A 25,930-nucleotide genomic window follows, 5' to 3' on the forward strand; every position below is an offset into this window, starting at 1 on the left:
CCCCACTGAGCTCCCTTTCCTCCCTGGTTACCACCCCGAAATCAACCCTACCCCACAACCCCCACCAGTGGCCCCGGGAACCTGGCAACCCTAGTCCTGACTCATTGCCTGTGCATCAAGAAGACCATATATTTATACCCCACCTTTCTCTCTGAATCAGAGTCTGAGAGTGGCTCACAATCTCCTTTATCTTTTTTCCCCACAACAGACACCCTGTGAGGTGAGTGGAGCTGAGAGAACTCTCACAGCAGCTGCCCTTTCAAGGACAACTCTGTGAGAGCTATGGCTGACCCAAGGCAATTCTAGCAGCTGCAAGTGGAGCAGTGGGGAATCAAACCTGGTTCTCTCAGACAAGAGTCCGCACACTTAACCACTACAACGAACAGGCAGCCTTTTATTTGCATGGAGGCCAGGCCTGCCTTAAATCCAGGTATGCAGTGAATGGTGGCAACAGCTAGCATCTGTGTCAATCACAGAGGAAAGCACCTGCTAATCAGTGTTGGAGATTCAGGGCCATGCTGGACCACTAGTTCCTGAGGGAATTGATAGGCAGCAGGAGGCAACCCTTACTATTAATATTCATTAACTTGTTAAATATTTAACACTCTTCCTCAAGCCAGCCTAGCTCCACCCCTATGAAAGAGGCTTGCCTTCCCTCTTTCTCTACCCTGCCATAACCTGCGGGCCTCTCCTTAGCTTTCATACTTGGAAAAAGGAAGTCTGTAATCCTGTTTCCAAGTCCAGTCGCCTTTGTCCCACTCTCAAGAGAAAGCCCAGAAGTTCTGGCTCCCAGCTGGCTTGTTTTAACAACTTCTCTTTTTCTCTGTGACCTCACTGTCTCTCTGCATTCCCATCACTTCCTTACTGGAGCTGTGATACTGATGATTCCTGCCAGCTAAGCAAGATCAGGACTTCAGACCTAAGCCTACGAGGAGACCTTCTTTGCTTCTTGGGTCTGTAGCTCAAGGCAGAATGTGTGGAGAGGGAAGCTTCCCAGAACAGGGAAGGCAATATTCTCTGACGAATGCCATCTCAGAACACTGAGTGATAAGGTGTGATCAGATGAATGCAAAAGCTGCAGCACTTCCAGTCCTACCCTAACAGGTGCTTTTAGCCTTTTCATTGTCGTTGTCTAGACTGGAGGCAATGGTGAATGGCCCAGTGATGTGAGGATCCCAAGTTAAGATCAGGTTTGTGCACATTCTATACAATAAGTAAGATTCACATGGGAAGCTGTATTGGTCTGAAGCAAGAAGAAGATATTAGATTTATATCCCGCCCTCCACTCTGAATCTCAGAGTCTCAGAGCAGCTCACAGTCTCCTTTATCTTCCTCCCCCACAACAGGCACCCTGTGAGGTGGGTGGGGCTGAGAGGACTCTCACAGCAGCTGCCCTTTCAAGGACAACCTCTACCAGAGCTATGGCTGACCCAAGGCCATTCCAGCAAGTGCAAGTGGAGGAGTGGGGAATCAAACCTGGTTCTCCCAGATAGGAGTCCACGCACTTAACCACAGAACAAAGTTTGAGTGGCACCTTTAAGACCAATTAAATTTAATTATGGCTATAAGCTTTTGTGTGCCTGCACCACAAGACTTTTTTTGTAGAAAAAACCAGCAGGAACTCATTTGCGTATTAGGTCACACCTGACACCAAGCCAGAACTGTGTTCCTATGCGTTCCTGCTTTTAAAAAAAGCCCTGCCTGCATGAAATATATGTATCTGAAGAAGTGTGCACACACACGAAAACTTATACTCTGAATTAAACTTTATTGATCTTAAAGGTGCCACTGGACTCAATCTTTGCTCAGTAAGTAAGCAAATCCATGCAACGGTCACCTCGAGGTTGGACTACTGTAATGCCCTCTACATGGGGCTGCCCCTGTGCTGAACCCGGAAGTTGCAGCTAGTGCAGAATGCCGCCGCTCGGCTGTTAATAGGGCTCCCCATGTGGGAGCACATTCAGCCGGGGCTCCGGGGACTGCACTGGCTGCCAATAACATACGGGGTTCGGTACAAGGTGGTGGTTATCACCTTTAAAGCCCTATATGGCCTAGGACCTGCCTACCTTAGGGACCATCTCTCCCCACATGTTCCCCAGAGAGTGCTTAGATCTGGTTCGCAAAATCTGCTAGTAATCCCCGGGCCAAAGGAGGCCCGTCTGAAGTCAACCAGGGATAGGGCCTTTTCGATTACAGCCCCCTGCTGGTGGAACCAGCTACTGGAAGAGGTGAGGGCCTTGCGGAACCTTGGGCAGTTCCACAAGGCCTGTAAGACAGTCCTCTTCCGGTTGGCACATAACCGACTGGTGTCTAAAAACTACAAAGGAAGGTTGTAGAATAGCACCACATTGTTAGATCATTTTGTTTTATTGTTTTAGCTTTTGTAAATTATTTAATGTATTTTAATATTTATTAATCTTATTGTTAGAATTTCATGTTGTGAGCCGCCCTGAGCCCGCCTCGGTGGGGAGGGCGGGATATAAATTGAATAAATAAAATTAATAAATCCAGTTTCTCCATCGTGGCACTGTGCCATTTGCTCCATTCCCATTTGTAAAGGAAAAAAACCTGGAGGTTCAGCCCATCCAACAATAAGCTCAAAATCATCTGTAGACTGGCCCACCTACTCCCAGTACTGTGTGGAACACAGCCAAAGAAACCCAGCTGATGCCGTGTGAAACCATACCAGTGACAACCTCTATTGTCAAATCAGAGCCTGCCCCTTTGAGATGGAAAAAGGCCAATCCCTGTTCCTAACATCCATTCTCCTTTGACAAACTAAAACACAAGTTAAGCTCTGATGCTTCAAAACACACCACTAATTCCCTTCCAGGGATTGGGAGTAGGGTGGGGACAGCCTTGGGGATCAGTGTGGACTGGGTTTCTTCTGGTGTGTGTGTTTTAAAAATAAAATATTAAAGTCTCCCAATCCACCTTCAGGTTGCTGCAAAATTATCCCAATTTGCATGGGGCTAGGAGGCAGGCAGCTGAGTCAACAGCACCCAAGGAGATTGGGCTGATTAATTATGAATTAGGACAAATTGGTGGCCTGCTACTCACTAATCTATGTAAATAAGGACGATAATACCATGAATGGCTGTGCAAACAAGCACTTGCCAAGGAGAGGCAAAGCAGGCCAGTTCCCTGCAGAAGGGGGGTCAGGGGAGACTGCACGGTGCATGAAATTTACATGGGCAATGAGATACCTGTCAGGTGAGCTGCCCTGACACAACCAATGCTAGATGCATCCATTGGTTAAGTAACAAGATGGGGAAATGAACTGTAGAAAGCAGAGTTTGGGAAACTGAATTTCAGGAAAGATATCCTTAGTATTGGTCAGGGCTTTTTTTGTAGAAAAAGCCCAGCAGGAACTCATTTGCATATTAGGCCACACCCCCTGACACCAAGTCAGCTGAAACAGCATTCCTGTGCATTCCTGCTTAAAAACTCCTGGTATTTGGGCTGGAGACCACCAAGGGGTCGTGACGCTGAGGCAGGAAATGGCAAATCACCTCTGAACATCTCTTCCCTTGAAAAACTTTATGGGGCTGTCATAAGTTGGCTGGGACTTGATGGCACTTTCCATCCCCATCTAACCTGCATTTCTATCTCTTTCAGTATTTGAAGGGCTATCACTTAGGGAGCTGTTCCTGTTGACAGCAGAGGAGAGGGCTCGTAATGATGGGTCTAAATGAAGGGCAGGAAAATACTAGCTGAATATTAAGAAAAACTTTTTTGCAGTAAGAGTTGTTGAACAGTGGAATTAGCTACCAAGGAAGGTTGTGAGCTCCCCCTCACTGACAGTCTTTAAGCAGTAGCTGGACAAGTACTTGTCAGGGATGCTCTAGGCCAGGGGTGGCCAAATGTGCTTAATATAAGAGCCACATAGACTAAATGTCAGATTTTGAGAGCCACAAGACATGAACGTCAGATGTTTGAAAACCGGGAGGGAGGGAGAGGTGGAAAGAAAGCAACTTTAACTCTAAATGCATTCTCCAAGCTGCTGGCTGTCTTGGCTTGGAAAAGTGATTTAAAGAGAGAAATGCCTTCTTCAACCAGCCAATGGGGCAGTGGGGGCTTTGAGAGCCACACAATATGTGTGAAAGAGCCACATGTGGCTCCTGAACCACAGTTTAGCCACCCCTGCTTTAGGCTGATCCTGCACTGAGCAGCACATTGGACTAGATGGCCTGTATGGCCCCTTCCAGCTCTGTGATTCTATGATCTTAAACTAGAAATCAGTGAAGATTAACACAAGATTATTGTGTATGCCAGTGAATTATATACACCCAGTGTTGGTCTAGTAGTTGGAGTGTCAGATTAACATCTGGGAGATCCCGATCTGAATTCCAACTCTGACATGGCAATTTCTTAGGTGACCTCGGACCAGTCACATATTCTCAGCCTAACCTACCTCGCAGGGTTTCTGTCAGGATAAGATGGAGGAGAGGAAAATAATGCAAGCTGCTTTGGGAGCCCACTAAGGAGAAATGGCAGTAAACAAATGAAAATAGGTGTCTCATTCCACTACAGAAGTTCTGTAATTCTCCAGCAAGCACTTCTGAGTGGGACCTGTATCATTACAGCATTTTACTGTATTATTATTGTACCCCACATGCAAAGGGTACTAAAGAAGAAAAGAGGAATAACCAAGTTGCAGGCAATCAAATAATTGTCAGATGTACTGTGTATGTTAAATGTGGTGAAGTGTGCAGGAATATAAGAGAACACCCAGAATTCTGCTGCAAATACTCTACTGCCTTGAATGCTCTATGCTGGGCTAGTTCGTCAATCTACTTCAAAAAGTCCTAATTATGAATAGCCAAAGCAAACTTCAGTACAGAATAGGTTTCTTAAATGCAAAAGTAGCAAGGAGCTGCTGAAGCTTGTTGTACGTGTTGCACTATTAAGCACAGTGAGTTGGGTCCAACTAGCTTTTCTGCTGGGGAAAAAGGGAGAAAGGGGACCCCACTGAGCACCAAAAAGGCAATGCTGGCAACCATGCATGATACCTGGGGATGGATGGGGGATGAAGAGGGGATTTAAGTGAGATTGAAATTGCTAACTGGATAGAACCATTTGTGTTTTGAAGTCTGAAACAGTTGACTGGATAGACCGGACCTGGGTTTCTCAGAATCACTTTAAATGCAACAAAGTTATGCAATGGAAGATATTTCTGTGCAGGACTTGACATGAAATCCATGTGTAGATTATTGCAGTGACACACCAGCACAAACTTTCTTCCCGTTAGCCTGTACTAAAAGGTAGTCCCCTGTGCAAGCACCAGTCGTTTCTAACTCTGGGTTGACATCGCATCACGATGTTTTCACGGCAGACTTTTTACAGGGTGGTTTGCCATTGCCTTCCCCAGTCATCTACAGTTTCCCCCCAGCAAGCTGGGTACTCCTTTTACCAACCTCGGAAGGATGGAAGGCTGAGTCAACCTTGAGCTGGATACCTGAACCCAGCTTCCACTGGGATCAAACTCAGGTTGTGAGCAGAGTTTAGGATTGAGTCACGGGGCCACATTAGCCTGTAGTAATAGAACAGAATTCAAGTTCAGTAGCATCTGAAAGACCAACAAAATTTTCCAGGGCATAAAGCTTTTGTGAATCAAAGCTCACTTCACTGGGTGTTCCATCTGACAAAGAGAGCTTATGACTCAGGAAAGCTTGTACCTTGGAAAACTTTGTTCGTTTTTAAGGTGCTACTGGAATCTGTATTCTGTTCTGCATTTTCCCATGTCTGCGTGCACTGTGAAACTCAAATGGGCTGCAGTTTTCTAGAGCATGTGCACACAATGAAAAACCTGCACATGAGGATCTATGCCAATGCTGCAGGGTGGCCTACATATAAGTGTGACATAGAAGTGCTTTTTTGATAGCAGCTTTATAGTATGTTAAAGAACTTCAATTGTGTCTGACTCCCAGGACGTGCTTCCTTTGTGTGCTGCTTGATGGACAGAAGGATCTTACACAAGGAGTTCAGAAACCTCAGGGAGGTTTTTGTGTTTTGTTCTTTCATTATGATGTCAATACTGCCATCTGGTGTTTTCAAGCTATCTTGAAGGTCAATAATCAGCTCAAGTTTCATTAAAGACATATTCCAGCTTGAGCATTCATGGACTTCACTGCATGCATGGAGTGGGGTATCACTTGGACCAGCATTTATATACAAACTGCTGTTCATGACAATGGTTGAAAGAACAGTAACTGGATTGGATGTGCATTTATATATGATATGAAAAAAGCAAACGATAGACGGTAGGGTCAAGCAACCATGAAATGCCAGAAGTGCTGTTTGGTATGTTACGTTCAGGTATGGTCCCAAGAATAGTGAAGACCATTCACAACTGTAGTGACTGGCAAGTTCCCTAGCAAAGTTCCCTAGCTTTGTTAAGGTTCTAAACGTTTCTAGTAGCTTAGGACTCCCAGGTTTTCTAAGATACTTATAGCTGGGTTCAGGTAGCCGGCTCCAGGTTGACTCAGCCTTCCATCCTTCCGAGGTCAATAAAATGAGTACTCAGCTTGCTGGGGGGAAAGTGTAGATGACTGGGGAAGGCAATGGCAAGCCACCCCGTAAAAAGTCTGTCATGAAAACGTTGTGAAAGCAACGTCACCCCAGAGTTGGAAATGACTGGTGCTTGCACAGGGGACTACCTTTACCTTTTTAAAAAAATGTCACAATGTAGAAATCACATTTTTGAGCACCCCTGAACTCTTCATTGGGCTGGAAAGGCTGGGGTACGGAAAAAGATATTTCAAGACATGATGGGAAAGTAAAAAGAGAAAAGGGGGGGGGGACGATATAAATACCCATGTCAGTCAGGAAAAAAACTACAACTAATGTGCAAACCATGTGCAAATTAATAAATTGTAATCATAATTCATAATACAATACATAGTCTATAAAGTGCAAAATCATATAGTGCTGACTCTTCTTTTCAAAAAGAAGAATCAACACAATGATTTTATTTATTTATTTATTTATTTATTTTATTCCGGGATTTATATCCCGCCCTTCCCACGGGTGGCTCAGGGCGGCTTACAACAAACAATAAAACAGTAAAATCGGAATAAATTAGTTACATTTAAAATCGACATTTAAAAACCTAAAAACCTAAAATTAATATTAACTATACAGTATCACAGATATCTAGAGAGCTACATTTGTCCAGTCAGGCGTAGGCTAACCGGAAGAGGGTCGTCTTACAGGCCCTGCGGAACTGAGTAAGATCCCGCAGGGCCCTCACCTCCTCCGGTAGCTGGTTCCACCACATAGGGGCCATTGTAGAAAAGGCCCTGTCTCGAGTTGTCTTGAGATGCACTTCCTTGGGCCCGGGGATGTTAAGGAGATTTTGGGTCCCAGACCTCAGTACTCTCTGGGGGACATGTGGGGAGAGACGGTCCCTCAGGTAGGCAGGTCCCAGGCCATATAGGGCTTTAAAGGTAATGACCAGCACCTTGTACCGGACCCGGTATGTTATTGGAAGCCAGTGCAGAGCCCGAAGACCCGGCCGAATGTGCCCCCATCTTGGGAGGCCCAATAACAGCCGGGCCGCGGCATTCTGCACCAGCTGCAATTTCCGGGTCCGGCACAGGGGCAGCCCCATGTAGAGGGCATTGCAGTAATCCAACCTCGAGGTGACCGTAGCATGGATCACTGTTGCTAGGTCGTCGGGGTCCAGGAAGGGGGCCAACTGCCTTGCCCGCCTAAGGTGAAAAAACGCGGACTTGGCAGTGGCCGCTATCTGAGCCTCCATCTTTAAGGACGGCTCCAATAGCACCCCCAGACTTTTGACCCTGTCCGCCGGCCTCAGCGGTACACCGCCAAAAGTTGGCAGGGGGATTTCCCCCTCCGGGCCCCGACGGCCCAAACAAAGGACCTCAGTCTTCGCCGGATTCAGTGTCAGTCCACTGCCCTTTATGGACTATGTATTGTATTATGAATTATGGTTACAGTTTATTAATTTGTACATGTTTTGCATGATGGGAAATCTTGGAGAAATCTTAAAATGGAGCTGAGGGGGTGCTGCATATTTAGGATTGGATAAGATTTGCACTTGTGCTGGAACTCTTGCACAAGCAGAAATGCAAGTAAAAGACTGCATTAACTGCTTGCACTAAGTCAGACTCAGTATCTTCAGTTGCATTTCAGGGAGGGAAGACAGCATGGTACAGCTGATCTCATCATATCTTGGAAGCAAAGCAGGGCTGATGTTGGGAAAGGAGTCCACCAAAGAAGACTCTGAGAGGAGGGCAACGGCAAGCCACCTCTGCTTCACACTTGCCTTGAAAGCCACTTGCAGAGGTCAGTTGCAACTTTACAGCACTTTACACACACACACACACACAATTGCTGGGCACTGTAACAAATAGAGAGGGAAGTCCTGGGTACTGGGTACATCTTGCACAAGCAGAACTGTGCTATGTCCATTTATGTTTCTGCTTGTGCATTGCTGGGTTCAGTGCAGTCCTAAGAACTTTCTTGAGAGTAACACCCACTGAATAGAAATGAGTAGAATTCTGAGTAGACCTGCCTAGAATTTCTCTCTAAGAGACAATTCAAAGCACATCTACTCAGAAGTAAGTCCCATTTTATTCAATGGGACTTACTCCTGGGAAAGTATGCTTACATACCCAGGAGGAGTAACTCCCACTGAATACAGTGGGATTTACTTCTGAGTAAACACACATGGGCTCCTGCTGTTAATTAGGTGACTGTGGTGGTGAGCAACTCATGTGTCAGGATCTTCAGGGGCCCCACCAGTCGGATGCAAGCTACTTTACAGCCGCTCACCATTGTTTTGGAAGGACCTGAAGCTTGAGATGATTCCTTCTGTTTTCCGACTAGGGCTGCCAGCTCTGAGTGGGAAAATACTGGGAGATTGTGGGGGTGGAGCCTGGGGAGGATGGATTTTTGCTAGGTCTTCATGAGGTATAGCACCACAGAGTTCGCCTTCCAAAGCAGCCATTTTCTTCAGGGGAAGAACTGATTTCTGTTCTCTAGATATCAGCTGTAATCCTGGGAGATCTCCAATCACCCCCTGGAGGCTGGTACCGTAATTTTGACCCTTAGCTGGTTATAACTTCTGGTGTTTGTTTTGGGTTTCCTGGCCTGTTCTGCTGCCCAGGGTATAGGTGGATTAAAGAACATTGTCTTCAAGCAGGGCTTTTATTGTAGAAAAAGCCCAGCAGGAACTCATTTGCATATTAGGCTACACCCCTGACATCACCAAAGATCCCCGTGGTGCAGAGTGGTAAGGCTGCAGTACTGCAGTCGGAGCCCTCTGCTCACGACCTGAGTTTGATTCCAGCGGAAGCTGGTTCAGGTAGCCAGCTTGAGGTTGACTCAGCCTTCCATCCTTCCGAGGTCAGTAAAATGAGTACCCAGCTTGCTGGGGGGAAAGTGTAACGACCGGGGAAGGCAATGGCAAACCACACCGTAAAAAGGTCTGCCGTGAAAACCTTGTGAAAGCAGCATCATCCCAGAGTTAGAAACGACTGGTGCTTGCACAGGGGACCTTTCCTTTCTTTCCTGACATCACCATTGTTTCACACAGGACTTTTTTGTAGAGAAGCCCAGCAGGAACTCATTTGCATATTAGGCCACACCCTCTGACACCAAGCCAGCTGGAACTGCATTCCTGTGTGTTCCTGCAACCCCCCCCTGTCTTCGAGAGTATTGGGGTGCAAGACAAATGCTGAAGTGCAGTAGAGGCATACATAAGACTTCGGAAACAAAAAATGCCCCCCTTTTTTGAGAAAAAAAAAGAATGTCATTTATTATTCAAGTTCCAGTGCTAATTGGAACAATTCTTGATTCTTTTCCAGGGGAAACAGCTGGAACTTAAAATTTAGTTATCACCAGATGGGTATCAACTATATGCAAGAATACATCTATCACATCAGTTTACAAATCTACTCTGAAACATGTAGATGGATTGGGAGAAGTCTAGATCTGGCATTTGATCCCTCCCTCCCTCTCCAGATCCTGCTTCTGAAGCTTCTGTACAGGCCTGGTAGACCCACAGCTGTCAGTAAGGCAGGGAGTGCCACAGTGCCCTTTGTCCACTCCTCTTCCCTTCCCTTCCCGCCAGACAGCCTGTGCCCAATCCCATCGTTCTCCCCCAGGAGAAAGGCAAAGTCCAACCCAGCCCCGTGAGATCAAAGGTTTTCTGAGTTCACATTGTAGCCCTGAGGAAAGTGGAGAATGAGCTGGAAAATATGAGACCTCAGTTTGGAAAGACTATTCAGGTGACGGTTGGGCTTGCACAAATGGGATATCTGCTGTTGGTCTGTTACAGAAGTGGTGATCTTAGCCTGGCTAGACTCAGCCTATGGGGGTTGTGGGAGGCTCTGAGGATAGAAAGTCTTGCCCCAAGAGATTCCTTCTTCCAGGAGGAATGGGATCAGAGGAGACACAGAAACATCCTCAAGAGACAACTGACACCAGGCTAATCATACAGGCATTTGGGAGCTCCTGCTAGTTATTGTAATACAGATGTCCCAATATTAGAAAATGAAGTAATGACTAGCTGCATAGGTAGATGTGGGCAGGTGGTATGCTGACAGCAAGTATTCTGCATGGATTGGGTGCATGTTGTCTGGGTGGCTGGGACTTACCATTTTCTCTCTCCTTCTTTCAGGACTATTGGCAGCCCACTGAAAAGCACTACAGCAGGATATCCTGTGTACGGTGAAGGAATTTCTGCCCCATTATGGCCAAGCGCCTTTTGGTCACTGTAGTTCTCTGGGCTCTGGGGGGTCCAGTGGGGCTCCACCATCTCTACCTGGGCCGGGATAACCATGCCCTCTTGTGGATGTTGACTTTGGGGGGCTTTGGAGTAGGGTGGCTGTGGGAGCTGTGGCAGCTTCCTGGCTGGGTGGTGCAGGCCAACAGTACCTCAGAAGTGCACAAAGATGGACACCCACCTTTCAGCCCTGTGCGCTTCTTTGGTCAGGCCTTAGTGGGCATCTACTTTGGATTGGTGGCCCTCATTGGTCTCTCAACCCTGCCTGGTTTCTACTTTGTGGCTCTGCCCCTGGCTGTGGGCCTCGGTGTTCATTTGGTGTCTGAAGTGGGTGACCAGTCCTCAGACTTGCAGGGCACTTTGACTGCTGCCTTCATAACTGCACCTATCTTCTATGGTCGTTCTGTGGCCATCTTGCCCATCAGTCTTACAACTAGTGTGGTGGCCCAGCGGCATCGGCATTACAAAGCCAGAAGGAGAACCAGCGAGAAGCTTAGTGCCCGGGTGTATCGGTTAGGTTTGGCCTACTTAGCCTTCTCAGCACCATTGGCCCACTGTGCCTTCTATAACACAGCGGCCACTGCCAACTATGTGGCCGGCACAATTGGAGCTGCTCTGGATTGGGTCAGTGTGTTTCCATCACTGAGTGGCATATTGGAATCAATGCTCCTCCTGCCCTACCATGCCTGGAAGACTCTGGGCTTTGGTGGTAGCTACTTCCAGGAGTGGGAGAAAGTGTTTGAATTTGTACAGTCCTTCCAGAGTGAGAGGCAGCAGATGGCATACAAGGTACATCTTTTACTGATCAGCTCGCTATTCTTTGGGTGAACTGGGCAACAGTGGGTAGAAACCTGTAAAGTTTGGAGTGGGGGAGTGTTAGGAGGTAAAGAGGTTTCCAGAATCATGGGGACTACATTTAACTAACTCAGGGATGGAGATGAAGTTAAGGAGAATTTGGGGAATCTCTACCCTGCGTTTTTTTTTTCCTATGGCAAATTCTGGGGCAGATGGCACATTTGGAAGGAACAAACCTCCCCTGGTCTAGACCTCACAATTTCCCCTGCCATTTTTAGTTTCATTTTTTCCCTAGCCAGCTGTGAAATCAACAGCTCATTTGAGGTAAATTGTAAAGGAGAATTGTTAGGCATAGAATAGACTGGAAATTCTTTTGGCTAATTCTACCTTAGAAATGTCCCTTCCACCTTGTGCTGAGGTACCACACCATTGTGTGCTTTAATTGATTGTATTCCAACTTAACTCTTAGGGCTTTCCTTAAAGAATGCTGAGAATTCTCATTTGAGAAAGATATTGTGAATTCTGATTGGGAACCCTAGCTCTCCCCCTCACATGACTACAGTTCCCAGCATTCACTTTGGAAATGATAGTTTAACCAGTTTGAGGACTTGTGGGCACACACATCCCTTTCCCTGGTATCTCTCTCCCATACTATTTCCTTTTCCCGTCTTCCTGGCAACTCCCATATCCTGCCCCCTATCTTTGTCACATTATCTCCTTCTCAGCCATTCACCAACCTACCTTTTATCTACCTCCCATCTTCAGCTATATTTACTCTTTATTTACTTCAATTATACCCGGCCTTTCTCCACATTGGGGCCAAAGCAGCTTACATTTTTCTCCTATCCTCTTTTTTATCCTCACACCACCCCTGTGAGGTAAGTTAGGCTGAAAGTATTTCTTTTTAAAAAGTAAGTCTCTATCCTCTTTCATAGCAGGGATATAATGGGTGAAGCACATCTCAGCAACAGAAAAAGCTAGAGACTTTTTTTAAAAATCCAAGTTTGGAATTCACAAGCCTGCTACACAGATTGTTATATAGGTATAACAATATAACATTCAATTGCTGTAACACTTTATATCCTTAAGAAGTGGGCTGTAGCTCCCAAAAACATTGTGTTACAATACATTTGTTATTTTTTAAGGTCTGAGATACTTTGTTCATTTGTAGCTCAAACAAAATCATCTTGGAGAATCCAAAATGAAACAAGAAGCACTGGTAATCTTAACACATAAAATCCAATTGCAAAAGAGAGAGAGAGAAAACCAAATATCTTTTAAAATATGGTCTTCAATCTGATTTTAAAAAAAATATTCTTCATGTAGCATTTAAAGCATAGTAGCACTGCGTGAATTGTCATTGTCTGTCATCAAATTAGTCATTTTAAATTTAACAGAGGTAAAAATTATAGAACTCAATAACTGAGCAAACAGTTAAAGGTCCATAGGGCAGAAAAAAGCAAACTATCTGGTAAACTAACGATCATGTGTAACCAAACACAGTTGCCCAAAGTTTTAGGTTTATTTTCTTATGTGTTCCCACTACATTGTCTGAAATTTTAGAAGGGAGAATGCTTGTTAAAGTCTAGTAAGTTAAAGCAGATAAAGCTAAAAATGCTGGGGGAGGAGACGATAGATTAAAAGAATAGAGAGTATTCATGACCAGAAACAACTGATAAGAGAAGAAGCTTCTTCAGTTTTGATAGCTTTGAAGCCAGGAAAAGGAAATGAACTCTTGGGGAATGCTGAACTGCAAGGGAAGGGAATAGAGAAATGGCTGCTTCTCAGAACTCCAGTGAAGCTATTGGTGTTCATTGTGTGCTATATTAGGGTTTCCCAAACTTTTGTTTCCTGTGGCCTGATTATTTTTACACTTCTCCTTTGTGGCCCACTAAAATTTGGGGGTGGAGCCAGACAACTTTGGGGGTGGAGCCGAGAGACAGAAATTATGTCATTTCATGTAGTGTCAAGTACCAAGTGATGTCACTTCCGGGGCACACTGAACCAAAGCTCCACCTTTTCCTGTGATGTCACTTCCAGGGCACTCCCCCAAACTTGTCTCTTCATTGGAAGTAAATTCATTTTCAGAAAAATCTCTCTGAAACTCATGCTGAGCCAAAATGGGGGTGGAAAGTGGGCGGTCCTTTCTTTTCACCCCCACACCTGCATGCACCTATCTGTTTGTGTATTCTTCTCCAGCTTGCAAGCACTCCTAATGTCCATGTTGAATTGCCTGCACCACCTACACATCCCTTCCTCAACAGAACTGGCCAGTGCATGCAGTTGGGAGTGCTGTTGCCATTGCCATCAGGAATGCCAGCACTGTGTACCACCCACACTGGGCCATGGCAGCTGCTCTACCTCAAAATATGCTGACACATTTAGCAGGCCCTTCCTTCAGCTGCTACTGCTGGAACCCTGCCTCAAGCTACAACCAAGCTTGCTGGGTTTCAAGAAAAGCTTTCGACAGCTGTTTTTCATACTTTTGTTTGGTTGAAACACAGGGAAATTGCTGTGAAAGGTAGCAGAGAATTGTATTGCAGTTAATGAATTAATGTCAAGTTATATGAAGTTCATACAAGCTTTTCTGCAGTTATCCCAAAAAGGATATTTATGAGGGACTTGCAGCTTTTTACTGGCTGTGTTTCCCATGCCTTTAAAAGCAACCTGCTGTGCAGATACTTAGCCAGTGAACTACTTTCATCCTTTTTAATATCTACAGGAGGAGTTTAATTTTAGTGTCAGACAGCTGTTAAAACAGGGCCAGTAAAATGGTGCCAAGTTCATAGTACCATCTCTTCCAGTGCTGAGATATACCGCAGTAATCTCCAATAATCTTTCTGCCCCACACCTCTTACTCTCACTCACTCACACAGAAATCTCACAGAAGGCCACCTGGGGGTGCCAAATTTTCATTGGCAGAGCTCCTATGTCTGCAACAACAGTATGATGAACAGAAAAATTTCATCCAGTAAAAATGGAAGGAAAGAAAGAGAAAGGGAAAGAATGAAATGGAAAGAAAGGAAAGGAAAAGAAAGACATGGAAAGAAAGAACATAAACATAAGAGGAGCCATGTTGGATCAGGTCAGTGGTCTATCCAGTCCAAAATTCCCTCATACAATGCCCAAAAAGCACCAGAATGTCCACCAGTGGGGCCAGGGCACTAGAAGCCCTCCCACAGTTGTTTCCCCCCTCCCAGCACCAAGAATACAGACAGAGCATCACTTGCAGGGAAAGAAAGAAAGAAAGAAAGAAAGAAAGAAAGAAAGAAAGAAAGAAAGAAAGAAAGAAAGAAAGAAAGAAAGAAAGAAAGAAAGAAAGAAAGAAAGAAAGAAAGAAAGAAAGAAAGAAAGAAAGAAAGAAAGAAAGAAAGAAGTTTCCTCACCATCAGATTACCCCAGCCAGCAAAAATTCTGCCCAGGAGTCGTTTGGTAAAAAAATTAGCTACTGAAATGCCCACTCCCCGCCCCTCCCAGCAGAAAAAAAACACACACACCTTCCTTGCCACCTAGGCCTCCCAGGGAAATCTCCCCAAAAGTATGTACTGCAAGGCACATGAAAGCTCATACCTTGAAGAACTCTTCATGCTAGCTTTTCTCTCAAACACTGGGAGTGGGGGAGAAGGAAGGAAAGGCAGCGCAGCTCCTCTCTGCACAACACAGAGATGAGGCGAGGCTAGCTTTGCTGGGGCGGGGCTAGCTTTCTCGTGACCCAATAGTGAGGCTTCTGTGGCCCGGTACCGGGTCACGACCCTGCAAATGGGAAACACTGTGCTATATCATTACATAGTTCTGTGCAAGGTTTGTGGCTAACAGGTTTGGCAGCAAATCATCGCAGCAGGTAAATCAGACAGTTGTCCCCAGGGTTTTCTGTTCTCCCTGATAAACCAGCTACAGTTAGGTAAAGGCCTTCCAATTTTTTCACAACATCCTCACTGCCTGTTTTCTTCCCTCTCCCCCTTTAAAGATCTTAGGACTCCACAGTGATGCCACACTTGATGAAATCAATAAAAGCTACCGGGAGCTGGTAAAGCACTGGCATCCAGATCATAATCGGCACCGGGCAGCTGAGGCTGAGAGTCGTTTTATTGAGGTGCAGGCTGCCTATGAACTTCTCACACAGATGAAGAAATCAAAACCTGTATGATGGGATATCTTGACTCACGGACAAACAAAAGACTTATGTGCACCCATGCTGCTTAGCATATAGCTCTTACTATAAGGTGGGCCTCCCTAGGAAGCTGAGGGACTTCCTGAAAAAGTAGTTTTTGTTTGTGTCAAAGTTGTCCAGAAGGTGGTCAAGATAAATAGTCTTCTCCTACACCAGGGGTGGCCAAACTGTGGCTCGGGAGCCGTAGCTCTTTCACACATATTGTGTAGCTCTTGAAGCCCCCACCAGCCAGTTTGGAGAAGGCATTTCTCTGTTTAAATCACTTCTCCAAACCAAGCCAGCTGGTGGCTTGGAGAATGGATTTAAAGTTAAAGTTGTTTTCTTTCCACCTCCTCCCCCATCTTCCTTCCTTCCTTCCTTCCTTCCTTCCTTCCTTCCTTCCTTCCTTCCTTCCTTCCTTCCTTCCTTCCTTCCTTCCTTCCTTCCTTCATTCCTTCCTTCCTTCCTTCCTTCCTTCCTTCCTGCTCTCAAACATCTGACATTCATGTCTTGTGGCTCTCAAACATCTTTTATTCTATATGGCTCTTACGTTAAGGAAGTTTGACCACTCCTGTCCTACACTGATATTGACTGATGATACTGGGACTCATAAGACCTCACCTTGGTTTTTTGGGCCTTCTAATTTTGGGGGGATGTTTCCGCAGATGGACAGACCTTATTCTTGGCTAGGAGAAGTTTATGAAGACAGAACTGGACCTGTCTGAACGATGCCTGAGAAACATGAACTGAATTTGGTTGGATATATTAAATTATCCAAAAATCACAAAAGCTTCCCTATGAATAGATTCAACAAAATGTTATTCCATGTAAACAGGATGGATGATGCATACGATATTTGCATGTTTAGCATGAGATGTCCCTTGATATTTTTCATACCCTAAAAGCCATTAAACAAAATTAATGAATACTTCGTTGCTATTTTGCTCCTTTTTTGCAAGAAGCACTAGTTTAGTTTCCTTGACATATAATAACCACCATCTCCTCTGTCATCATGTCCAGAATTTTGGCACAAGAGAAAATTCTGCTATACTTGAGCTGGCAATGCCTCTCTCTTTACAAATTAAGCACCAACATTTTATTTCTCTGTACTGCTGCCTGTCTTACTAGCCTTTGTTTGGACCTTCCAAATTAATGTCTGTTTCAGATTTTGAACTTTAACCTTCCAAAGCATTCAATGGGTGACCTCAAGGTAGCTGTTTTACTGCAAAGGAACTTCAAGAACAGAATGGAGAGAGAAATTGCTGAATTACAAACTATTATGAAACCTGGTACAAACACCTCCCAGGACTGAACAGAGATATTGGTTTTTTATCTCATTACATATGCTAAACCCACTCTCAGTGAGTATAGCTATACATCCACAGTATTCCAATGTATTTCTCTTTTATAATAGTGTATCAGAATAATGTTTTATATTGACATACTCAAATAAGGGATATTGGCTATTCATCTCATTACATATACCTAACCCATTTTCATTTTATGCATTCTTGTTTTCTGATGGCAGACTAGAATGATGTTTATAATGTACAGCTTGATGCTGATAAGTAAATTAGGTAGCCTACAACTAGGAAATACATGTCCTTCTGTGATTTGCAAAAACCCCAATTGGCAGGGAACTTTATTACCTTTTATGGCTATCCAGACCAAATGGCCAAGCCACACTGTTTTATCATGTGACCACAGCCAGTTTGCACTCTTAAACAACAAACTGCATGTATTTCAGCTCACAATAACTGATCCCCTCATGTGATGAAGTGTGCTTAGAGAGCACATGAAAGCTTACGTTCTCAATAAAACTTGGTTGGTCTTAAAGGTGCAACTCGACTCCTGCTTTGTTCAACTGCTTCGGACCAACACGGCTGCCCTCTTGCATCTGTCTTCATCAGAAAGGGCATTTGATAGTTTGAAATGTCTGCAATCCCACTTAAACCCAGCAGGTGTTGCTGTTGGACTGTGATTGTAAAACAGAGGGAAGCATATGAATGAATGGAAAGTCTGTTTTAATACATATTTTAAAAATGCCCTGGGGATGGCTTTGGATACAGGAAATGGGGGAGGGGGGTAAGAAAAGCAACAGCATATGCTGTGATCACAAATCACAATAGGCCTTGAGCAATGGGATTACAGTCCCACAACAGGTCAGACAGGTTCCTGGAAATTTAGAGGAAGAGATTAGATTGCCTTTAGGGTAAAGATTTAATGGGGATTCAAATCAACTTTGTCCATTTAGATTCTTGATATGAACTGAGATTCACAATGGTTCATACCTAGAACTTCTTTTCAGTATTATGGTTCGGACTTCAAAATATGAAAGAACACAAACTTCCAAATATGTGCAGAATGTCTTTACCAGGATTTTATGGAGCAATTTTTCTGTGCTTGGAACAACCCTAACCCTCGGACTGAGCATGGATACCAGAACGGTATACTTGTCCTCACACTTTGTATGTACTGCTGAAGGCTATTAACTCTCCATGATGTTAATTTGTCCTGCAACAGACTGTCATGAAAAGAAAGGAATTTTTTTGCTTGATAATATGCCACCCCCAAAAGACTTATGACAAAGTAAGAAAGAAAAAAACTGCCTTATGTTGCCAACTATTTATCTGGACCAGCTAAATGGCCCGATTGTGCACTCATATTAATGAGTCTGCAGATACATCTCACTGAGAGATTTAACACCCACAGACAGGGCTGTCAGTGGGAGAGGAAAAATGACCCAAGGCTCAACTCCCCTAGAGCAGGTTGGAGTTAATTAGGTGGCATCATCATCATCATCATCTAGCAGTGTGTAAAGCTTGCTGGGGGGAAAGTGTAGATGACTGGGGAAGGCAATGGCAAACAACCCCATAAAAAGTCTGCCGTGAAAATGTTGTGAAAGCAACGTCACTGGAGTCGAAAATGACTGGTGCTTGCACAGGGGACTACCTTTACCTTTTTAAAGCATAGCCAGGAGATTCTAAGTGTCTGGCAACTTTAAGTTCTAGCTCATTTGCATCACGCACCACTGGGTGGTGAGCAAGATTTATTTGGGGAGGCTGAGAGAGCTCTGAAAGAGCTGTGACTGACGCAAGGTGCAGAATCAAACCCAGTTCTCCAGATTAGATTCTGTCACTTTTAATCACTACACCACACTGGCTCCCAGTTAATTATGTAATTTGGAATGTGGTGTTCTGTATATGGAGGCAGGCTGGGCAATGTCAGGGGGTGGCTCAAAGGCAATCCTTGGCTGCACTTTTGCAGTGGCTCACAACAGCTGAGAGTTTAAACACAAAAAGTGCATATGTTGCAACTCTCACTAAACCATTTCAAAAATACTTCTGTGTAGGCAAAACCAGGAAGAAAATAGTGACAGTGATTTACAGTCCCTGGTAAATAGGGACTTCAGAAGCATATACCTGTACCTCACCAATGAATAAATAGTATACTGAATAGGATTTTTAAATTGTTTGTTGTTTTCTGGCAGGACCCTTGAGCCTCGAACTACAGGACGGGCAATAGAAAAGAGAGTCCAGTAGCACCTTAAAGACGAACACATTTTGCGGTAGGAGGCATTCCTATTTCCCAGATGGAGAACTGAATCCGAGAGCCAAGGACTTCCTGGGAAGGGAGGACCACATAAAGTTTTGTAAAATTTTGCCTCTGTGCTTGTGCCTTTAGTAGCTTTCATGAGTTACTGTTCACTTCTTCAAATATTTGGTATGAGAATATAAGGTACTACTGGACTTTTACTCTTTTGTACTACTACCGACAAAAAGACTACCCATCTTGATCTATCCACAGAACGGGTAGAAATTTAAACTTTTCCCGCCATAGACATGCAATAGCTGGGAAAGTTTCTCCTATCGACTTTCTGCCTATTACAAGAACAGGCACCCCGACAGAAAGATGAGAACCCTAAAGCAATGAAGTACTAACACCTATCCCTACTCTACCCGTACAAACTGAATTATCACCCCCCCCCCCCGGCTTCTTTCGGAAAGAATTCGGCTATTTTCGCTCAGCTTGTTCCTAGGCTCTATTTTATTGGCCGGCCGTAGGCCTTTGCCACGCCCTCCGTGCCCGGATTGGCTCTGGGTCGGAGGTTTTGCCAATGGAGTGTCTACACAGAGCAGACCGAAAGCATTCACTTTCGTTTTATCCTATTGGCCCTTCCTAACGCCGAGACCGATTGGGTAATGGGCGAAGGGGTTTTTTTCAGTGGCTAGAGCGACTCCGTTGTTCTCGAGCCGAACTCGGGCCATCATCACTGGGTGAAAACGGGGTGGTGGGGGGGTTAAAGCTCAGCTTTCCGTTCCTCCTATTGGCTGAAGTGGCTACCCAGCCAGAGGCCTTTCTCATTGGCTGAAGAGCAACAGCTCCCCTTGCCCCATTGGTTCACTCGCTCTTAGTTCTTCGCTCTGGTGGGCGGGGCTTACGTCCTCGGTGCTTTGCGGCGGCTGAGGGCCTGAGGTAAAGGGGGCGGGGGTCGGTTGTGTTGGCAGTGGCGGCTGGGAATCTCCGTCGAGGGGTAGGCAGGAGAGTTGCTTGTGGACGGGGCGGTGGGGAGGGAATATTTGCGGGGAGCCGGGCCCTGTCGGGGAGGGATCGAAGCGATATCCAGGCAAGCGGAGGAAACTGCTTCGGGGGCAGAAGGGGGGAGGGGAGCCGGAGCTGAGGCGAGCGAATGGCCGGTGGGAGACAAGTAGGGGGCGGGGTTAGAGTCGCGCCAAGAGGCGAGGGGGGCCAAGGAGGAGGGTTTGGGGTGAAGGGCTGGGTGGGAATGGGAAGAAAAGGAAGGGAAGGAACGGCAGCGACCCTCGGGGAGGGGGGCTCAGCCCTGACATCTCTTCTCATAGCAGCGCTTAACTCTCTAACTCAGCAGAGTGCATCACCAGAGTCGCCGCGTTACCAGGGGCAAGGCTTCCACAGAACAAACACACGAAACAAAAAAGGAGGGAGTTGGCTATTTCCAGGCGGTCTTGGGCGCCAGCATCCCTTTTCTTAGAACTGCCTCCCAAAGAAAAGTCTGACTGTCCAAGAGGACGGCGGGGTGTAGGTAGTTCGGGAAGGATGCGGCTTGTTTTGCAGCAGTTTTCCTGCTAGAGTTTGCTTCGAGTGTTACTGGTTTTGCAGCTGATTCGGTGTTAAAAACGTTCTCCTGAGATGAACAGTGCCTGAAGTCCTGGAGTGGCCAGGAGAGGGGTTTAAGAAGTGAGAGTTCTCGGTTTTGGAGTTTTGTTTCCTCCCCAAAAAGTAGGAATGTCTCCGTGGAATGAAGTGCTTGAAAGGGGAATGGGAGGAGAGGGAACAAGGAAGGGGGAAAAGTTGAGTGGGGGAATAAGGGCAGTGAAGGCAGAACACAGACCTGTTGTTTGAATAGCCAATTACTGGCTCTCAGCTGCCTTTTCTGTCTGCTATGTACATAACTTGCAGTTATGGTATGATGCATGTGAGTGGCTTGTGTGACACACAAGTTGTGTCAAGACTTCAAATTCAGTTGTCTGTATGGTTGGAAAATGATCTGAAGTTTGAGCATGTGAGCATAATTGATGATCTAAGAGACTTTGTCCATTAATGTAATGTGTTCTATGCTGAACAGCCTGCTGGGAAGCAAGTTCCATAGATTTTAGTGAAGTAAGAGAGTTCAGGATTGAATGATGTAACTACTCTGTAGAGTTAAAGTGCTGCATAAAGGATTATATAGATTTCCAATTGTAGCTTTTAAGTATAGTTGATCAGCTCAGAGTACTACAGGCACTGGAACTTTTAGGCTAATTTGATGAAGTTTTAGTACAAAACCTTGCAGTCTTGTGCTTTGGTTACAAAGGCATAGTTGTATAAGCTGGGGTAGACATTTGCTCTCTGGGATGTTTACAACTTGTAAGGTAAACCTGGTATCTTGCGTGTTTATGAGAATAATTGTAAGTTACAAATTGTGCCCTTTGCAGAGGCTCCCTTGTACTTGATCAACAAGTTTAAAATAGCTTGGTAAGGGACTGTAGTACTCAAAAGCCTATTAGCCAGATGCTGCTGCATAACGTAGATGATGTTGTTATAGTTTGGAGGAGACAAAGTGAGAAAGTAAGTTATCCTTTTAGATAGTACATGGTTACTAAACCGGATTGTGTGTGATGGTAGTCAGAATACACTTCAGCGGAGAATATAGGTGATACTTGTGTGTATTTTAGTAATCAGTGGAAGCACACATTCAGATGTCACTTTCTGACAGGATTCTTTGGAATGATCCTAGACCTACTAGCAAAATTACTATTACTTATAGGCATTTGAATGTATTTTCCTATAAATCTCATTCTGCATCATATTTCTTGCCTTGCTCTCGGTAGAAATGTTTGCAGCTTTCTTTCTAGAAAGATAAGTCTGCAGATGGTTCAAGTAATACTTTCTGTTGAATGGGTATTGTTGGTGAAGTATTGTATAGTCCACCTGTTTTACTTAGAATTGAGAGAGATTATATGCTGTAGAACAATGCAGTCAGGTAGCATGAAACATCCAATAAACAGTGCAATAGAACTAAGATTACAAAAATGACAGTAGCAAACTTTTTAAAGAGAGCAGGATATGTTAAATGTCCCCACAGTTAATTACTGCTTCTTCTTTTTTTTGGTATTTTGTATATTTGTGCGTGCATGTGTGTGTTTGCACTTGGAAATCATATTGACCGCTGGTGACTAACCCTTACTGGGGGCCTGGAGGATATTCAGAGAGGTGGCTGAATAGAGTCTGCCCCCTACCTTCTTGACTGGGTATTATTTTAAGGAAGTCTCCCATCCAAGTACTAACCACAGTTGAACAGGCTTAGCTTCCGAGATTGGACTTGCCTGGGCTATCCAGGTTAGGGCTTAATTGCTGCTGCTTGAAGGTCTTTTGAGGCTGGGAAGAAAAGAAATCTCAGGGCTACCAATAACAGTAACTTATAACAATTGTTTTACTTCTAACTCTGTATTAAATGGGTGGGGGACTTTGCCTTTTAGGGGTATGGGATTCACTTCCCCATGATGTTGCATAGTTTGTCACACTTGTACCCTGTTTTTGTTCCAAAATTTCTCAGGGGCTGCTTGCAGTGTAAGGTAGACATGCATGGTACAAGCTCTTCTTAAAGCAGGATCTCTTTATTTTTGGATTCTAGTTCTTGATACCATATTTTCATTGAACTATTTCATTTGATGAGAAGAAGTTGTTGCTTATGGTTCACTAACTGTGAAAATAATTATTTACCTATGTTGAGAGACTTACTTCTAGGAAACCGGTTTTTGGTTCTTCATCTTTTTTTTTGTATGTCTGTATTTTGTGTATGTGTGTCTGCACCTGGAAGTCATGAAGACTTTTGGTGACTGACCATCCCCCCCCCCCCCCCCCACTGGGGGTCTGGTGGATATTCAAAGAGGTGGCTGAGTAAAACTTGCTCCTGTCCGCTCAGCTCCTTGTACTTCAAGGAGGTCTCCCATCTGAGTACTTGCCAGTTGACCCTGCTTGGTTTCTGAGATCTAATGATATCAGGCTTGCCTGGGCTATCGAGTTCAGGGCAATTGTTGGTTCTTCTTTTAGGCTATATATATTTCAAATACCTGCATACACACAGTAAACATGTTTATGGGCTGCAACTTATGTGGAATCATTGGCAAGAATGTGTGACGCCATAATAAACAGATGTTGATGAAGTTTTTGTTTTTTTCCACAAAAGTACATATCTGTACCAAGTATGCTGAAGGTAGTCTGTCAGTTTGCAGCTCAGAACATGGTACTGTCAATCTTTGGTATCTGACCATGTTCAGAAGTTTAAATATTTTCTCATATGTATTAGTTCTTTATTTGTCATTTCGTGTCCAAGTAAAGGTTATTCCAGTGCAAGTGTGGAATTGCTCAACCCCACACATTTTTTCAGAGTCTATTTTGCTACTCCTGGGTTTCTAGTGCAGAATGTTCTTGAACTGTTGTTTGTTCCGCCATCATCTCGTGCGTTGTGCTTTTAATTGCTTGATCATTTTTCATGTCTTCAGGTTTAGACTAGATGGGGCATCTTATATTCTGTTTGCTTTGATATTAAATGAAGGAGAATGCATAGGGATCATCATATGCTCTCATCAGGATCAATAATAAATTGTCATCAAGTGAGTTAACAATGGGAGAAGAGCTGTGGGCCTCGTGCTCCCGGTTGTAATGACTTGGGATGTTCTTGGAAAGCTGCAAGTGTTTTCTGAGATGATCTAAGCCAGTTAGGGGAGTACAGGATATAAATTTGATAAAATGATAAATAAAATAAAGCTCAACGCAATATCAGAGTCAAGACTTCCTGTCCTGACTTGCAGCGGGTAGCCAAGATATTCTCAGTCATGATATAGTGACAGCAAATTTTGACTGACTACCATGGCCAGTCATTAATATGAGAATCTGTAAAGATAGATAAAGTTGTTCCCTTCAGAAAAACAGATAGTACTAACATTAGTTTCTTCTTCAGTGGAAGAAGTCATCTGAACTGGTTGAGTCATGCCTTCTTTTTCTCCAGGTGGGGCTATTTTTTGTGTGCCTTTCCTGCGGCAGAGCAAAGGTACCCTTCCAGTTTGAATAGCCCTGCCACTCCAGCAGGACATCAGAGCCTTAGCCCCATTTATCTGTGGGAGAAATTTGTTACCTCAGATCAGGGTTAGAATAAAATAATCACCTTGAAGTAGATCTAAGAAGGACATCCCAAAAAAATCTCAGGGAGCCACACTTGCCAAGAAAAAAGAGCACAGTAAGGAGAAGTCTTCCCTGTTTAAGGCTTCATATGCAGGGGAAGGGTGCTCACAGGTGACAGATTGCCATTACAGCTGCTGGGAAGGCAGGATGATCTGAGGCTTCAGGCTCCTCCCTAGACCCACAAAGAAAGCAGCCTCCCCAACAGCCCTGTCAGAAAGCATTGAGGTGGGCTGAGAGTGCCAAGGCAAAGACATGCCATGCAGAAATGGAGACTGCTGGGTCCACCAGGAGATCCTCTGAAGTCAGAGGCACAATTTATGGTAGTGGTGAGGCTACTGTGTTTCTGGAATCCCAGGGAGTCTTTGGTGGCCAATTTCCAGGGCAAGACATGAAATTGGGCAGTTTTCAGGTGGGGGGTTTCCCCCTAACTCAGGTCTCATTGACCTTTTCTGGTTATGTATGGGCATGCAGGCTTCATATGTCCTGTGGGCATGCAGGTTTCACATCTCAGTGGGGCCAGTCAGAAGAAGCAAGGGAAGACAGATACCTCAGCATAGATGGAGCTCCTCCCCTTCTCTGGGATCCTCTTCTTCAGAAAAAGACTTACCATCAAGGCAAAAATGTTTTAAAAAGTCACTGCACCCAAAGCAATCTAAGTGAGGGGCAGAAGGAAGCAAGAAATTGTCATTATTGGCAGCCCCCACCCCAGGGACCTAGGGTAGCTGATAAACAATGCTCAGATCCTGACTGTGACATGGGAGGCATTCATTCTGTCAATACACCTATTGTGGCTGTATCAGACAAAGAAGAAAGGGAATGGTTATGGGAAGAATCTAATACTAAGGATAGCTCTTCTAGACTCCTCAAGAAAGTTATCATTAGCCTACATTACTCAACTGGAATGGCTATAAAACCTGCTTCAGCATCATCCAATGTAAATGTTGGAGGAATAAAACAAAGCATAAAAAAGCCAGACTCCTTTCCTGAGTTTTTGGATGATATGTGGACTAAATGGTCAAACCCTGGCAACGGAACTTCTCTGAATACAATTTCCAAAAAATTCTGTGGTTTGCCAGAGGGAAAAATGGAGGACTTGAAATTGCCTTTAATCAATGCTCCAGTGGCCACCTTATATTCTGGTGCTTGGAATTTCTCTGAAAACGATGACCAAAAATTTCTGTGCCTTGCCAGAGGGAACAATGGAGGATCTGAAATTGCCTTTAGTCAGAACTCCAGTACTCACCTTACATTCTGGTACTGTGTTCTGCAAAGATGGAGACAATGTTTTTAAAGAGCCAGTCGTCAGAAAAAATGAAATAGCATGAAGCTTCTTCGCTAGCAATTAGGGCATCTACAGTTCTTTCGAACTTCACACGTATGTTTGTTGTTTGAGCAGACAATCTTGCAAGATTCGGAATCATTTGGAATATTGGCACCCAAGAGGTCTCTACTGAAGATAAAACAGGTGGCCGAGTTCATGTCTGATGCCTCTCAAGATGCTATGCAATTCTGCACCAGGGCATAGGCAG

General features: G+C 44.7%; 2 protein-coding genes across 4 annotated transcripts in view; both read left to right on the forward strand.

The window, feature by feature from the left end:
- The first annotated feature begins 10,241 nt into the window (after positions 1-10,241).
- Positions 10,242-25,930, forward strand: part of DNAJC22 (DnaJ heat shock protein family (Hsp40) member C22) — a 144,639-nt gene continuing 128,950 nt past the window's right edge. The window contains exons 1-3 of one of the 2 annotated variants that reach the window (XM_060252824.1): positions 10,242-10,256; positions 10,649-11,542; positions 15,516-15,703. In XM_060252824.1, coding sequence (XP_060108807.1) covers positions 10,721-11,542; positions 15,516-15,695 — 1,002 coding nt within the window. In that variant the 5' untranslated portion in view covers positions 10,242-10,256; positions 10,649-10,720 and the 3' untranslated portion in view covers positions 15,696-15,703. Of the gene's footprint in view, positions 10,257-10,648; positions 11,543-15,515; positions 15,791-25,930 lie in introns of those variants that run through there. The other variant, XM_060252823.1, reaches the window with a different exon arrangement.
- The window catches only part of SPATS2 (spermatogenesis associated serine rich 2), a 57,549-nt gene continuing 51,509 nt past the window's right edge, over positions 19,891-25,930 (forward strand). Inside the window, exon 1 of one of the 2 annotated variants that reach the window (XM_060253458.1) lies at positions 19,891-20,174. The gene's annotated coding sequence lies outside the window, so the exon portion shown is untranslated. Of the gene's footprint in view, positions 20,233-25,930 lie in introns of both variants that reach the window. The other variant, XM_060253460.1, reaches the window with a different exon arrangement.

This window comes from Heteronotia binoei, chromosome 13, assembly GCF_032191835.1.
Source record: "Heteronotia binoei isolate CCM8104 ecotype False Entrance Well chromosome 13, APGP_CSIRO_Hbin_v1, whole genome shotgun sequence".
Taxonomy (NCBI): Eukaryota; Metazoa; Chordata; class Lepidosauria; order Squamata; family Gekkonidae; genus Heteronotia; species Heteronotia binoei.